At 37.9% G+C, this 14,850-nt stretch overlaps 1 protein-coding gene across 11 annotated transcripts in view; it reads left to right on the top strand.

The window, feature by feature from the left end:
• Positions 1-14,850, top strand: part of prdm16 (PR domain containing 16) — a 282,629-nt gene that overhangs the window by 80,376 nt on the left and 187,403 nt on the right. For 10 of the 11 annotated variants that reach the window (XM_067395365.1, XM_067395361.1, XM_067395357.1 and 7 more), the window contains one exon: positions 5,430-5,779. In XM_067395365.1, the coding sequence (XP_067251466.1) occupies positions 5,430-5,779 (350 nt within the window). The remainder of the gene's footprint in view (positions 1-5,429; positions 5,780-14,850) is intronic. The other variant, XM_067395356.1, reaches the window with a different exon arrangement.

Here is a 14,850-nt window from a genome sequence, read left to right as displayed (position 1 = left end):
GGACAACAACACATAATAAAACACTGTTGTGTTTACTTGCTACTTGTGAAATCCTGTCATTGCCACTGTAACAATATACAAAACATGACAAAAACTTGCTGCTTTGCAACTGAAAGCCGACTCATATGCACACAGTCTTGAAATCATATGATTCGATTGGTGTCTACCGATTGGTCCTTCTCTGGCCTTTTTTTTCTTAATGGACTGACGCTGTGATTTAGCAAATTTGAAGCGAACGTATTTGATGAATGTATAATGTGTGGAGAGCGTTCGCTCAATATCGTAATGATACTCAGCTCTAGCACAGCTACACTTTGGAGTGTTGAAATGACAGTGAAAACGTATGTTGGTCAAAGGCCTAAGATTGCTGGACTAGTACAGATCAGCTCTTCAGGAAGAAGAACACAGAGCATAGCAGTGTCTCCCCTCGACTCTATAGCAGCTTGCAATAATACAGGCCCCTGTTCTCCTGCTTAAGTGACGCTTTTACAATTTATCAAATAAATCTGATGCCTTCATGTCTACGGCCCGGCTGCACAGTAGTTTCCAGTGGAATAACAAAGCAGAACAAGCGTTTCATTGTGGCCGTAGCTCAGAGGAGAGAAGGACCCCCAAGGTGCGAATTAATGATGACGGCCTGATGTAATCAGGATAAACAGTTCAGTATGAGAGCGAGAGCAAACACAGACATAAGAAGGCACTTCACTTCCGGGAGACATTTTGAACATAAGGATCCAACAGAGATCTCTATCCAAAGAACATCAGAGCCTCAGTTTATAATGCTTCTTTATTCAATCCACTCTTCTGGTAGTTTTATAGATTTTTGACTTGTGGCGTGGAATCTGGTTCACATTGCAGCTTATTCTGGCCAAGAACCACTCACTTAGACAGGAAGAGACCGTCTGATTGACATTGAAACCAACCAACCTTTGTCACACTGTTTTGTTTTTACATAGAAAGTGTATCAAAAAGTCAGTGAACAGATTTTGGCGGTCCGTGGGGGTGCCAGAGATGCCGAATCCTGCTCAGACCAGATCGAATAGGACCAGTTACATGTGGTGCCGTGACCCGGATGGGAGTGAGGTTTAGGGGGGTGAGTGTAACAGAAGCGACTAGTAACTAGTACTCCCCTGGCCTCAAGAGGCGCACTAGTGACTGACGCTAGAGACGACAGTCTAAAGCGTCCTTGTTAGCGTGCCCACCTCCCATGCCGGAGACGCTGGTTTGAATCCCTGTTCGGAGCTGATCGAGTAGGACCAGCTACACTCAATCTATAGGTGTGTAGTGTTTCTTTACAGTGACATCAACATTTTTAGTCGTTTTTGTCAGATCCATGTGAACAAGGATCACTTTGACAACGTTCTCATCTGCTCGCAAAAAACACAAAAAAGGAAAAACGTTTTTGTTTTTAGTACATCGTTGTCTTGTAAACATACCCTTAGTTTGGATCCGCACCAAAACGATCAATTCGAGATCGCCTGAACAAGGTGGTCTCGGTCCAATTGAAAACACATTCTGTGGTGAGAAGGAAATCTGACCAAACGGACCAACAAACCAATCTGTATCATAATTCATAATGGGAAATGTGTTGCAGCAGCTAACTTCAATCCATCTTGATGATGCTATGAAGAACATAATCAGATTTACTCTGACAGTTTTACTCACATGTGATTTTTAAAAACATTTTGGCATACTTTGAAATGTTTCCTTGTGAAAGCGAACCAAACCAAGAAGAAACTGCAACATTGTAACAATATAAGTCCCTGTTTTGGAAAAAAGCCCATTATCTGTCTGAAAACACCCTGAAAACTTCCCTTTTTGAGTCTTAAGCAACACATACTGTATAATTCATAGATATATGTTTGCGAAAAGTGTGTTGCGTTCGGATGGTTCGTATGTTTTGTTCATCACAATTAAGTCCTTTAAATGTCTTTTAAATCACTCTTCTAGTGTAGCTATCTGTTCGTACACTACAGCCTTTTTAACTGGCGTATTTAATAGATTTTCCAACCCTTTCTATGGTTGTTGAAAATTTACTCAGGTCATATGCCAAAAATGAGAAGGGGGGAAAAAAGTTTTAATGGTTTGAAAACACTTTTGATTCTTGCAAACAGCACCAGATAGGCAGTGGTTATAAAACTTTAACTGATCTGTGAAAAGGGGAAGCTACTACTGGGCCACATGTTCTTAAGTTAATTGCCTGGCTGCTTTGAGACTCCATTGAGACTCCAATGAAAGTCTGATCATTAAAGAAATTGGTAAAACATTTCTTTGCCCTCAAAATCGCAAGATGACGCAGGATCTGTTTTTAAAGCTTTTTTTTTTAATGTGGAGCTTTTTATATGATACATTCCCTGATTGTTGAGAATTGCTGAAAAAGGTTTTGTCACAAACATTTGCATTTCCAGTCCTAACGTTTGCATACTGTAAGTTACCATGGGATGGTAGGACATCTTTTGATTTCAAAGAAATTGTTCACCTACTTATGAAAATTCTGTCATCAATTACTCACTCTCATGTCGTTTCTAAACCAAAAGGCTTTTGTTCATGTTCTAAGAACAAATCTCACTGGTTCTTGCAAAAGCTCAAACATGCTTGCGTGTTTCGTGAGAACAAACCTCACTGATTCTCATCTGTGAAGAAAGTACGTTTGAGCTTCTGTTTGCAGCAGTATGTGTGGTGATCAATGTTTATATGGCAATAACAGCCTAAATTAAACCAGTTCATCATATAAAGCGATTGTAAATTTTCAGAAGACTTGTTTCAAAATGTTCAAAGCATATGGATTACTTTTACAATGCTTTTATGAACTTTTTGAAGTGTCACATTTTTAGGCGGATGTACTTTCAATGGAGGGACAGAACTCTCTCAAGTTTCATTAAAATATCTTTAGTTATGTTTCAAAAATGAACAACAGTCTTATGGATTGGGAATGACAGGTGATCAGGACCTCAGAAATGACATGAAATATTTGAAATCATGCTAGATAGATTATTTTATTATGCAAGAAAGAAAGAGACACAACACACTAGCACAGCTGTGTAGAGAATCAACAGTCGATAATGCAGTTTAGCTGCGATTGACCAATCAAAATCAAATATTGCAGAGCACAGAGTAATAATGTATTTTATTAATTTTGTATTAAAAGTCAAACTTTCCAAAGTTCCCAGGGTTTTTATGGGGAACATTTCTGTTCTTTCTCCCTACCTTTTAACTGACTAGATGAAACCGCTGTCGTTTGACTTAAAGCCAACTTAGCAGTAACTACAATTTATACTTATTCATGACTTTGCTGTTGTTTATAAGTAGCGTTTGAATGTGAGAGAAAACAGTTTGGAGTCATAAACTTGTGTTCTTGGCAGCGCTGGCAGGGGGGCCGAGTCTGGTTGATTGGAAGCACTCCTGGTGTAATTGCGGCCTAGTTAGCCCTGATTGCTGGTCCTGTGTTTGGATAGCAAACTGCAGTGGTGCTGCTACAAATTACAGCGAGTCCATCCATGCGTACGTGCATAGTTGTCGTCATGGATACAGTTCGAAAGTGTCATGTGTCCTGCCTCAGACCCTCATCTAAGAAATTTTAGAACACCGATGCAGGTGACATCTCTCAAAGATTGACAGCTCCAGCTCCGATGATCCTACAGAGTGGTATTAAAGGGCTTTCACGTCCTTTCTACTTTGTGATACGTGTGAAACTAATGCAGAGAAACAGAACCTATTTTTAGCAATCGGAGTTGTTCCTTTTGCTAGCATGAATGATGAGTACCATAATTATGCTGTCAGGCAAAGAGTGACAATAAACATAGATGGCTGGCAGTGGCGTCAGGCCACAGGGTCATTTGCTGCCATTATTTGTAAAATGATCAGACAGGAAATGGCGGTGACTATGAAATAAATGGGATCCTCCCTGTGCCAGACTCACTAAGCTACAGAAAATCTAACAAAGCTTGAATTCTTCACGAGTGTCTTTTTTTTTTTTTTTTTTTTGGGTTTACGCAGAGTGCATTATTCACAGATCAGTGCACATCACTGTATAACCAGCGATAGAAAAATAAACGTTTGGTTTGAAACGTTCATGCTTGTTTGAATGGCTTGGTGATGTTGGTGGGGAAATGCGACAGAAAAAGGGTGATGGTTTAATATCCAAATGGAATGATATTATTTTCCTTATACTCATGGTTAGTGATTTGAAGAACCCATATCCCTAAGAATTAAATGTTGGTACATTCGCAATGATATGAATGATACCTTAAATTGTATGGCTTGTTGAGTGGATGCTATTACTTTTCAAAGTGATTGGTCTTATGATTTTTGCCTTTTAGAAGATAAAATGGGGGTGGGGTTGGAAGGATGGAACATCATATAGGTCAACTTTTTTGACTTGGGCCACTTACAACCAATTAGCAACACCCTGGCAACCTGCCAGAACATCCTAGCATTGTTACAGTGAGTTTTGAACAGACTAAAGGCCCATTCACACCGGGGAAAATAACTATAAAGTTTTAATAATCATTCCAATTCTATGGGAATAAGAAAGTCCATATGACATAACGATACAGAAAGACTATATTGTTGGAATATTTTTTTTCCCCAGCTGATGAATGCTAAAAACATTGACAGCCAATCAAAATTCAAGCATTTAAAATGGTAGACGACATCACTGCAGTTCACGCTTATGAAAATGCGACATTATTGTGCTTTGGTGTGGACACTAATAATTATTGTTACACTTATTTTTATAGTTATCACTCTTGGTGTAAACAGTACTCACACCGCTTATATTTTCTTAAAAACAATATGCATATAAAAATATGATGTTCAAAGCACAGAATGTTCAATTTGCAGTGCAAATGATTGTATATTTAAAGGTATAGTTCGCACAAAAAAAAAAAAAGAAGTAAATTCTGTCATTATTTAACCATTATTTTTTTTAGCTTCAGGTTATTCCAACCCTGTATGATGTTATTTTTTTTTTCTTTGGAACAGAAATATGATTTTTAATCATCATTTAATTATTTAATCAAGAATCTTCACATAATTCTTTTTCTAACAATTCATGGTGTTGTATCTATCAAGCTCCAAAAAGGAAGAAACACCACAAAATTAAGTAAGAGCAGCCAATGATGTCCATTTGAGTTGATTTGAAAGCTACAGTGTTATTTTTGGTCCTTTTCGGAGCCTCAAACACATGGTCATTATGGACTGTCATTACATGGAAAAGAGCTGCATGAACATGAACCTTTTGTGTTCAATAGTAAGACAATCATATGGGTTTTAATGACAGAATTTGAAATTTGGGTGAAATATCCCTTTCAAAATCAGTGAATCAAACACAATGGTAATCTGGAGAAATGAAGCTGAGGAACATTTGATGTGCTTTGCATCTCTTTATTCTGCTAATGTATTGCAAATGTCTCTGTATTGTCTTTCAGATGACAGTGAGGCAGTAGACAGCATGTACGACACAGAGCCCAATCTCGTGACTGGCGAGAGCGCAGAAGAGGAGACAGAAGACAGCATCATGTCCCCCATTGCGGTGGGGCCCACGTCCCCTCAGCCCTGCAATGAGGACTTCACTCCTAAAGAAGGCTCACCCTATGAGGTGCCCGTCTACATTCCCGATGATATTCCCATCCCTGCTGACTTGGAGCTCCGTGAGTCGTCTGTTCCAGGGGCTGGCCTTGGGATCTGGGCTAAAGTCAAAATTCGGATGGGAGAACGCTTCGGACCATACAACGGACTGCAGAGCGCCACGGTAAAAGAGACCACTTATGGATGGGAGGTACGTGGAGATGATATGACGTGCACTTTACATATTCCTTTTTGTTAACATTAGAAAGTTTAAATTGTTAGATTTAAATTTGAAAGGACACAATTTAGGCCCTGTCCCAAATAACTCACTTGAAATGGACATCCAGTCTTTTAAGCTTCTTTCAAGCATGTCCATACTGGTTTGGCTGAATTCAGTGTTCTAGGACCCAAGAACATTATGTTCAAGCAACACTACTTCACCAAAGTGTGGACTCGTAGGAGGTCTGCAAGGGTCAAGGGGGTCATTTGAGACAGAACCTTAGTTTAGACTATGAAGATGAACAGGGCCTCCAGTGATTCAAGGGCCAATTTGACTGGTGTATGTGGTAAGTCAACCCTGCGGTGACTAGCTCACAGCCTGTGGGAAAGACATGAGCACATTATGGGGTAAAGATGTTCATTCCATGTCTCTGGGTTTTTTTTCGTCTCCCCCTTTCTTTTCCATTCATCCCTGAATTTCATTTAATGGTGATTTTCAAAACCCTGATTACTGAAGATATCAGCTTTTCTCTTCTGCCTACATCTATTAGAATACACTCATTTGGTCACGCCACATGATATGGGTTATGGAGACGCGTGGCATTTGCATGGAGCCATATTGAACTATTAATTTTCATTTCAACATGACATCGGAGGATATTGAAGTTGCTTCGGTAAGCTCATTAGGGCACATGCTGATTCCCCCCACATGACTGATCAGACGTGAGCCGCTCTCTCTTTTTTTCTCTTCTCTCTCTCTGTGTGCTCAGCTCCACTGATATATACCATTACACTCATTTAGAATTACATATGAGCAGGGCCGTTGTTGGGGTGCATCCAGAAATGTTGTCCTGGGCCCTGTGATGAGGGGGGCCCACAAAGTTCCTACTCATTGGGCCTGAGTGAGAATTTATTTCAGAAACATTTGGACTTTTTTATGCTTTGAGCTAGCATTAGGAGTGTAGTATTCTCTGGTCCAATTGATCTATTTTAAATGTGTTTTGAAGAATTCTGAAGATTTTCCCTAAAATAAATGCAGAAATAGTCAGATAAAATGTATGCACACTATGAACAGTATGTTATTTCACTCAGCTGACCTACTGCATTTGTAAAAAAAAAAAAAAAAAAAAAAAAAAAGTGAAGTATACAACCATCGCACAAAACACTCGACTTGACCTTTCGTTTTTATTGCAAAGAATAAACTGGAAAACATTGATTTTTAAGATTTTTTTTATGCAAAATAACCATTTGTCCATTGTTACATTTTCTTAGTTACACACACACACACACATACACATACATTTTTTTCTGTTTAATGCATTAGATATTTAGCCCAATTAACAAAGCATCCATTCTCTTTAGCGCTTGAATGAACAAAACCCACAAAATTTTGCCAAAATGACAGTTTTATCTAGTATCCTCATAAACACAGTCTTAAATGAGTTAAATAAAGTCTTGAATGAATATAAAGTGTTGTGAGAAAATGGTATGCATGTCAAATTTGTGTCATGTGTCAGGTCTTAAAGTGACAGCAGCCTAATAAACCACCTGCAGTCTTAATATTAATCATTAGGGGTGTGACAAGATCTCGTGTTACGAGATCTCGCGAGACTAAAATGTGATGAGATTTCTCGTAGAGGCGAAAAGTAGTCTCGTTATATCGCCATGACAGAGTATTAGGGTAATTAGGAAAGAATATGCCACCGCTACGTTCACTTTACGCATCCATTGTCGTTTTGCTTTGTATTTAAATAAAAAACATTTAATTCAGTTGGATAACGGTCGCCGCCGCTTCATATTTACGCGCGATCGCTGAAAGTGAAAGTAAACGCGATTTCAATACCCCACATTTTGAAAGCGGCTCCCTGATGAATACAAATATCCTTCAATATGAAAGCTATCTTAGGCTGGGCAGTGTAGTTGTAACCATCTTTTAGCTCTGTATCAAAGAAAAAATTGGTCTTATTTGCACTTTGAATATTGAAAGAGTGCGATTATGGTTGCACTTATTGTAAAGTGTTACCATAAGAATGAATAACAGTTTTCTCTTAATCTTATTAAGCACAAACTGTAAGGTTTCATTTGTTAACATTAGTTAATGCACTGTGAACTATCATGAACTAACAATGAATGACTATTTTTATTAACTAACATAAACAAAGATTTATAAATACTGTAGCAAATATATTGCTCATTGTTAGTTGATGTTGGTTAATACATTCATGTTAATAAATGAGACCTTATTGTAAAGTGTTACCATTTTTATTTATACTGTTTTTATTTCTATGATCAGTTTGTGGAAAGGAGTTCAGTTAGGAGGTCAAAAGTTGTAGAAGCTCATAAATCATGTACAGTAAGGTCTGAAGAGACTGAAATCATACAGAAGAGAAGTCAGTTAGTTGAGTTAGTGGGAAAAACTTTTACAGTGCTTGAGTATTGTTGTCTTTTACTGCATATGATAATTCATACCCAGAAAAAATAACTGAAATGGCATTCATTATAAGATGACTAGTTAAAAATTTCGAATACACCTGCAGAATATTTTTTCTAGTCATGTGTTTCGCCATTGAGGATTTCTTCAAAATAGTGTGTAAAAATCTTGTCTCGTCTCGTATCTTGAGATACCTGTCTCGTCACACCCCTATTAATCATAGAACAAAAGAAAAAGAGAAATTCACTCACTGCTCTTGATTGAGTAACTTTTGTAGCTTTAATAAAACATCTATAGTTATTTATAATTTATGCAGTAAAGACTGTGAAGTGTTTTGATACCTTTATTCAACTTCTGTATGTCTTTGTTGTTTCTAGATTCATTTTGAGATTAAATGTAAAATTATTACAATATATAAAAAAAAAAATGAAAAATCTGTTATTTGTGATTAATTACAGAAAAATATGTGATTTTTTTTTTTTTTTTTTTTTACCTCGATTGACAGCAATTGGCAGTATGCAGTACCCTAGCGTTCCATAAATAGCCACTGAAGCATGCAATAATCAGTCCAGAGGCATCAGCTCAACACCATGCTTTCATACTTTTTTTTTTTTTTTTCTCAAGGAATTCATATTTCTGCTTTTGACATGCCTAGTTTAATTCCACAGAAAAAGGCATTCTAACTGTCTTGCTGCTTTGGGTTGGATTCGCCACTAATGATGCTCATCTGAATCCGACCCCAAGAGAAAGCTCTCTCTCTCTTGCCGTCTCCGTCTGCCTGACACAACGCTCAAATTTCAGCCCTAATTTACACGCTCAAGTACTTTGGCTTTATGTTTTATAAAGAGTACACTCAAGGCCCTGGTTGACAGCGTAACGATTGACGAGGAGCACATCTATGGGTATTTGCTCATGCACACACACACATACACACACTTGCTAAAGACCAGAGAGACATCTGTTGGACCATCTGTGACAAACCATCTATAAAAATGATACTTGTTAGCAGCTGCCGGAAAGCAGATGACAGTGTGTTGCCTTAATTTTTTGGATTTTCTGTTTAATTGCATTTTTTTTTTTTTTTTTTTTCCAGGTTTAAAATACTTCCCCCAATCCCACTACAAAGTATTTAGACTCTGTGGCAGTTTCAAAACATTGCTTTGTTTGTTTGAGCATCGTCACACAGCAACAACCAATGGTGTGACGTTGGGGTGGGGCTATCTGTTTGTCCGGCCAATGACAATCAGGGGAGTGTTTTGGAAATATTTTTGCAATTCTTTTGTTGCTGCTAATGGTGCAGAAATCACACTCTTCACCTTTACAAGGGTTATGATTTACTCACCCTCAAGCCATCCTAGGTGTATATGACTATCTTTTTGCAGTATGCGTACGGACGTCCACTGGAAGCTAGTTATTTGAGTTTATAAGGTTTTAAATATGGATATTTGTCTTACAAAAATGCATCGCTTAGCTTCAAAAGGCCTTTATGAACCCCCTGGAGCCGTATGGATTACTTTTATTATGGATGGATTTTTTTTTTTTTTTGGTGACAAAATTTGTCATAATACTCTTAGGATGGCTTGAGATTGAGTAAATCATGGGATAATTGTCATTTTTAGGTGAACTAAGGATTGTTGTGTGGCAATCATTTCACTCACGGCTGTTACAGTTATACTTTGTGTTACGTTATAGGGCATTAAATGTTTTACTGAAAAGAAAAGTGAAAACAATCATTCAGAAACCTCAAGCTCATAAAACATCTGCTTTAAAAGGTGGAAAAATAAAAGAAAACATCTTAAGCCACATCCTGTCTTTCCCATTCGCCATGGTTGGAGGGTTCTGAGCTCTTATTAGAGATAGTCATAACAGTCAGACATAGATAGCCATCGCCGCTGTCCCTGAGGAGCTGGACTCGGCTACGTCATCACACCGCCCAACCCTTAGACAAATAGACAGAAGTGAGAGAGCAGAGCAGCTAAGAGCAAAGAGTCAGAGGTGTTAATAGAGCGGGATTACAGACCGGCCACAATGGGCCAAACACAGACAGATATCCACCAAGTGTTTGAATCACGGATCATATGCGTTAAGAGCTCACATGGTTTCTCATGACTGCAAAACGTGCTGGGTAACCAATGTCATTCTCTAAGGCTTCCGTCTGTGGTACAATCATGACTTTTCTATATTTTAGGCTCGGAATACATGCAAACAAAGCATTCAATGCCTTATTCATATAGCTTTAATTTTTGAACTTCCTTTCTGTCCACTGTCTACATGAAAAAGAACCGTATAAGTGACCAGTTTGTAAGGCTCAGCAACTTCACATGTCACACAAATAGTGTTAGAGTTTAGCATTAGCTTTTGCTAAGCCAAGTTTAGTTGACATATTGCTAAGCCGACTCCTTCTAAAAGAATACTTGTACATGTCAGCTGGTCAGGGATTCATTTCCCAAAAGCATCGTTAGCACAGTTCAATGAGTCAGTGTTTCCCGAAACAAAATTTCAAAAAGAACATCCGCAAACAGCATCGCAATTTTGTGTGGTTGGAACGTCAGCTATCGACTTGTGGTTAGAAGCATTTTTTCTTGTTTGCATGACATGTGTACTTAATTAATCCTTATCTGTAACAAAATAAGCATGCTGATATTCAGTGCAATCTATATCTTTTATTTCAAATATAAGTGTCATTTTTGTCTTTTAGTTTGTCAAGAGATTTATAGCGCAGTTTCTGAACGAGCCTGTGATTGAATCTGGAAATAAAGCAAAATAATTGAGAAAAATGAAAGGTAGTTGTACGGTAAATGCACCCCAGACTGGAAGACAAGCCCATTGTGAAAAAAAGTACTTTTTTTAAAAGAGTAGGTTACTTTAAAATTATTTATTTTAAAAGGAAATGCTTAATGAATGTAATGCTTTCAGACAATTAATTGCAATTAATTGAAAATGTGTTAGTTTAAATTTATATTGTATACAATTAGCTGAACTTTAGAGTGGTTTATTGACCCACTTACAGAACTTAAGAACATCTTTATATTACATTTCATAATTACTTCTATTGTCTTTGGAATATCGTTAAAGTGTGCTGCTGAATGTACTGACAAGCATTTATTGAAACCTAAAATATACTTTCATGTCATTTCTATTGAAACTTGTATATAAAGGGTACGTAACTCACACAGTTTTGGCCAATCTCATGTTAATCTTGGGTACCTATATAGAGTAGTATAGCATCCTTCATATCTCCAAACAGTCTTTAGTTTTAATCAGATTTAGTGGGCAAAGCTAAAGAGTGACAAGCACGTGTAACTTTTGTGTAGCGAATCTTTCAATGGTCAACTAAACGAATTTTTTTAAACACAGACAGTACACCATCCCATTATCCATGAATAAGTTTTGATTCATTATACCTTTGTGTTGTTTTATATTATATGCACTTATGCGCTGACTGCCAACAAAACAGACATTTGATGCAGTTTTACTCACCTGCGGTTCCATCTCATGACCGGGATATTTTACCGCTGTGACCGCTCCATCTTTCAGTTTCAAACGATCTGTAAATCCAGTGTGGAACTGGGCTTTGTTTATAAAACCATAAGCGCTGATCCTGAGGGCTTGAGCAGCCATGGAAAACACAAGATATTCTCTTTATTTTAACCAATAAAAAAGTGAATGCAACTTTCAGACACAACTTTTTCCTTATTTTGATAGTTAATTTAAGGTGGTTTCTATGGTTATTTTAATGACACATGTCGAGAGTGCATCAATGTAATGCGTGAGCACAAATCTCTCAGCTTCACTTAACGCTGGGTATCTTATCTTTCCCTCACAACCAAAAATACACTTCTTTGGTGACATTGTTGATTTCGTGTTCTAAAAACAAAGTGATTAATTCTTTCTTGAGTAAGTCCTGTGCAGCGCTGCTGATGACTTCCATAACCCGAACGAATCAAATTGATGGGTGGCTCTTGCTCTCTCTCTCTGGTTGATGTGTGTGTGCGCGCTCTTCCGGGAGAAGTGCCCATTCAAGGAATACCATCCTTTATTACGTAATACAGGCCCATACTTGGAAAAAAAAAACTTTCCGAAACTTGTTCGAATCTGGAAGCAGAGTATTTGGCATAGGATTACTCCGTCATGCGTGCAACTCGTTTTTTGAAACTTTGCCAATGTTTAGCAAAGGAATACAACTCTTTAACAGTGTAAATAAGTCAGAATGCATGAAATGGCATTAGACCCACCATTAAGTACATTTGAAAGTACGTATTTGTAATGATGCATGTAATATCGAATAACACAGTACAGTTAATATTATAATCAAATACTAATCCTTTATATTACTTGTACATGTGCTTTATGTTAGTCACATCAAAACTACTACTACTACAAAAGATTATTAAAACAAAATGACTTAAAATGCACTTTAAAGTAAAACTTTTGGTAACACTTTACTTAAAGCCTTTATGTATAATGCATTATAAAGGTATTCATAATGCATGTTATAAAGCATTATATCTTATATATTATATCATAAATAATTGTAACCAAATTTAAAATGCATTACGATATTTGCAGATTTCTTGTTTCATCTGAAACTAGAAATTATAATGTATATTAACTGTTACAGTTATTCATGAGACCACACAATGCCTTATAAGGTGCATTACAAGGTGCATTATTAATGCATTCAAAATACTTTTATAATGCTTTATAAATAAGGGCTTCAAGTAAAATGTTACCACGCTTTTGATTTGACATTATTAAGAGTGTACTTAAGTGTAAGTGCCCTAGTCTCAAAAGTGTACTCTTTTATTTAATAAATATTATATTATATGCAAGTACTTTTTTAAAAAAAAAAATATACATTTAAGATTTGAAAAATCAAGTGCACAATCAATACAGTTAAGCACACTTCTTTATCACAAGAGGCTGGTCAAACAGCTAAACCAGAAAAACTAGTTCAAATTGGTTAAGTACAGAACACTTCTCTCTCTTGTCTGGCATTTTAGAGGGATTTTTGTTATCTGAGCTCATGGCAAAGCATTCTGGAATGGCCTTCACCTCTCGTAAGCCGTTTTTTAATATTTTGTGTTATTCAATTGTCTTCAGCTATGAATGAGAGGGCAGTACGTTTTAGTCTGCTTACGTGGCAGCATAATTATGCTGCCTACCTCCAACAGACATGAATATGCCTTAAAATGCTGTCTAGATAGGCAGCTCACCAGGCTTTCGAACCGAACTGATGTCTGTGAGCGTTTGCTTGGTGCTGCAGGTGTGGGTTAATGAGAAGAGACTGCAGGTAGAACAGGAAGTCGTCTTCTGTCTGTCCCCCAGGCTGTCCTGTCTCGACTGAAGAGGTGTTAACTCAGATTCATTTCAGCGAGACGGACAGCTCAATCTCCGAGATGCTTAGCCCCAGGGCTTCACTCCCAGAGACACTCTCTCTCTACCCACAAAGCACTGCTCAGGAACAAGAGACAGAGCCCGTCTATTTAAAAGCCATTATGATTCTCTTTATCACAACATATTATAACAGCGACCCCGGACACAGACGCTTTCAATCAGATCTGTTTCTGAGCGGGACTCTGGGGTCCCAGAGAGGAAGGTTTATAGCCAGTGGCCCTGTCGGTTTAAGGGGGTCGATGGTGTGATGGCACTAGCTGGGGTATTGACGGAAGTGCCGAACACACTATAGAACGTGAGGTGGGATGCTGGCAATCTAACGTGAGATGCTGTCAGATTAGTTCCATAGGGGACTGCCGTCACCGTGCCTTTGTGTGTGTGTCCGTCTATTGCCAGATATGACTAGAGGGGACATTGTGAGCACAGGCCATGTGTGTGTTTCTGAATTAAAGGGATAGTTCACCCAAAAATGAAAATTTGATGTTTATCTGCTTACCCCCAGTGCATCCAAGATGTAGGTGACTTTTTTTCTTCAGTCGAACGCAAATTATGATTTTTAACTGCAACCGCTGCTGTCTGTCAGTCAAATAATAGCAGTAGATGGGAACTTCAACTATAACAGTAAATAAAACTTGCTTAGACAAATCAAAATTAAAACCTGCGGCTCGTGACGACACATTAATGTCCTAAGACACGAAACGATCAGTTTGTGCGAGAAACCGAACATTATTTATATAATTTTTACCTCTAATACACCACTATGTCCAACTTCATTCAGCTTCCTGTTAGTGAGGTCAAAAAACGCGCTGTGATGACGGAAGTGATGTCTCGCCCATATACTTCAATGAGCGCGAGACATCACTTTCGTTGTCAGAGCGCGATCAGACCTCACTAGCCGGAAGCTGAACGAAGTTGGACATAGTGGTGTATTAGAGGTAAAAAATTATATAAATACTGTTCGGTTTCTCGCACAAACTGATCGTTTCGTGTCTTAGGACATCAATGTGCCGTCACGAGCCGCAGGGTTTAATTTGGATTTGTCTATGGAAATTTTTTCGACTCTTATTGTTCAAGTTCCCAATCACTGCTATTATTTGACTGACAGACAGCAGCGGTTGCAGTTAAAAATCATAATTTGTGTTCGACTGAAGAAACAAAGTCCTCTACATCTTGGATGCCCTGGGGGTAAGCAGATAAACATCACATTTTCATTTTTGGGTGAACTATCCCTTTAA

This window comes from Chanodichthys erythropterus, chromosome 9, assembly GCF_024489055.1.
Source record: "Chanodichthys erythropterus isolate Z2021 chromosome 9, ASM2448905v1, whole genome shotgun sequence".
Taxonomy (NCBI): domain Eukaryota; kingdom Metazoa; phylum Chordata; class Actinopteri; order Cypriniformes; family Xenocyprididae; genus Chanodichthys; species Chanodichthys erythropterus.
The sequence above is the reverse complement of the archived record's forward strand: the minus strand, read 5'-3'. Positions and strand labels throughout refer to the sequence as shown.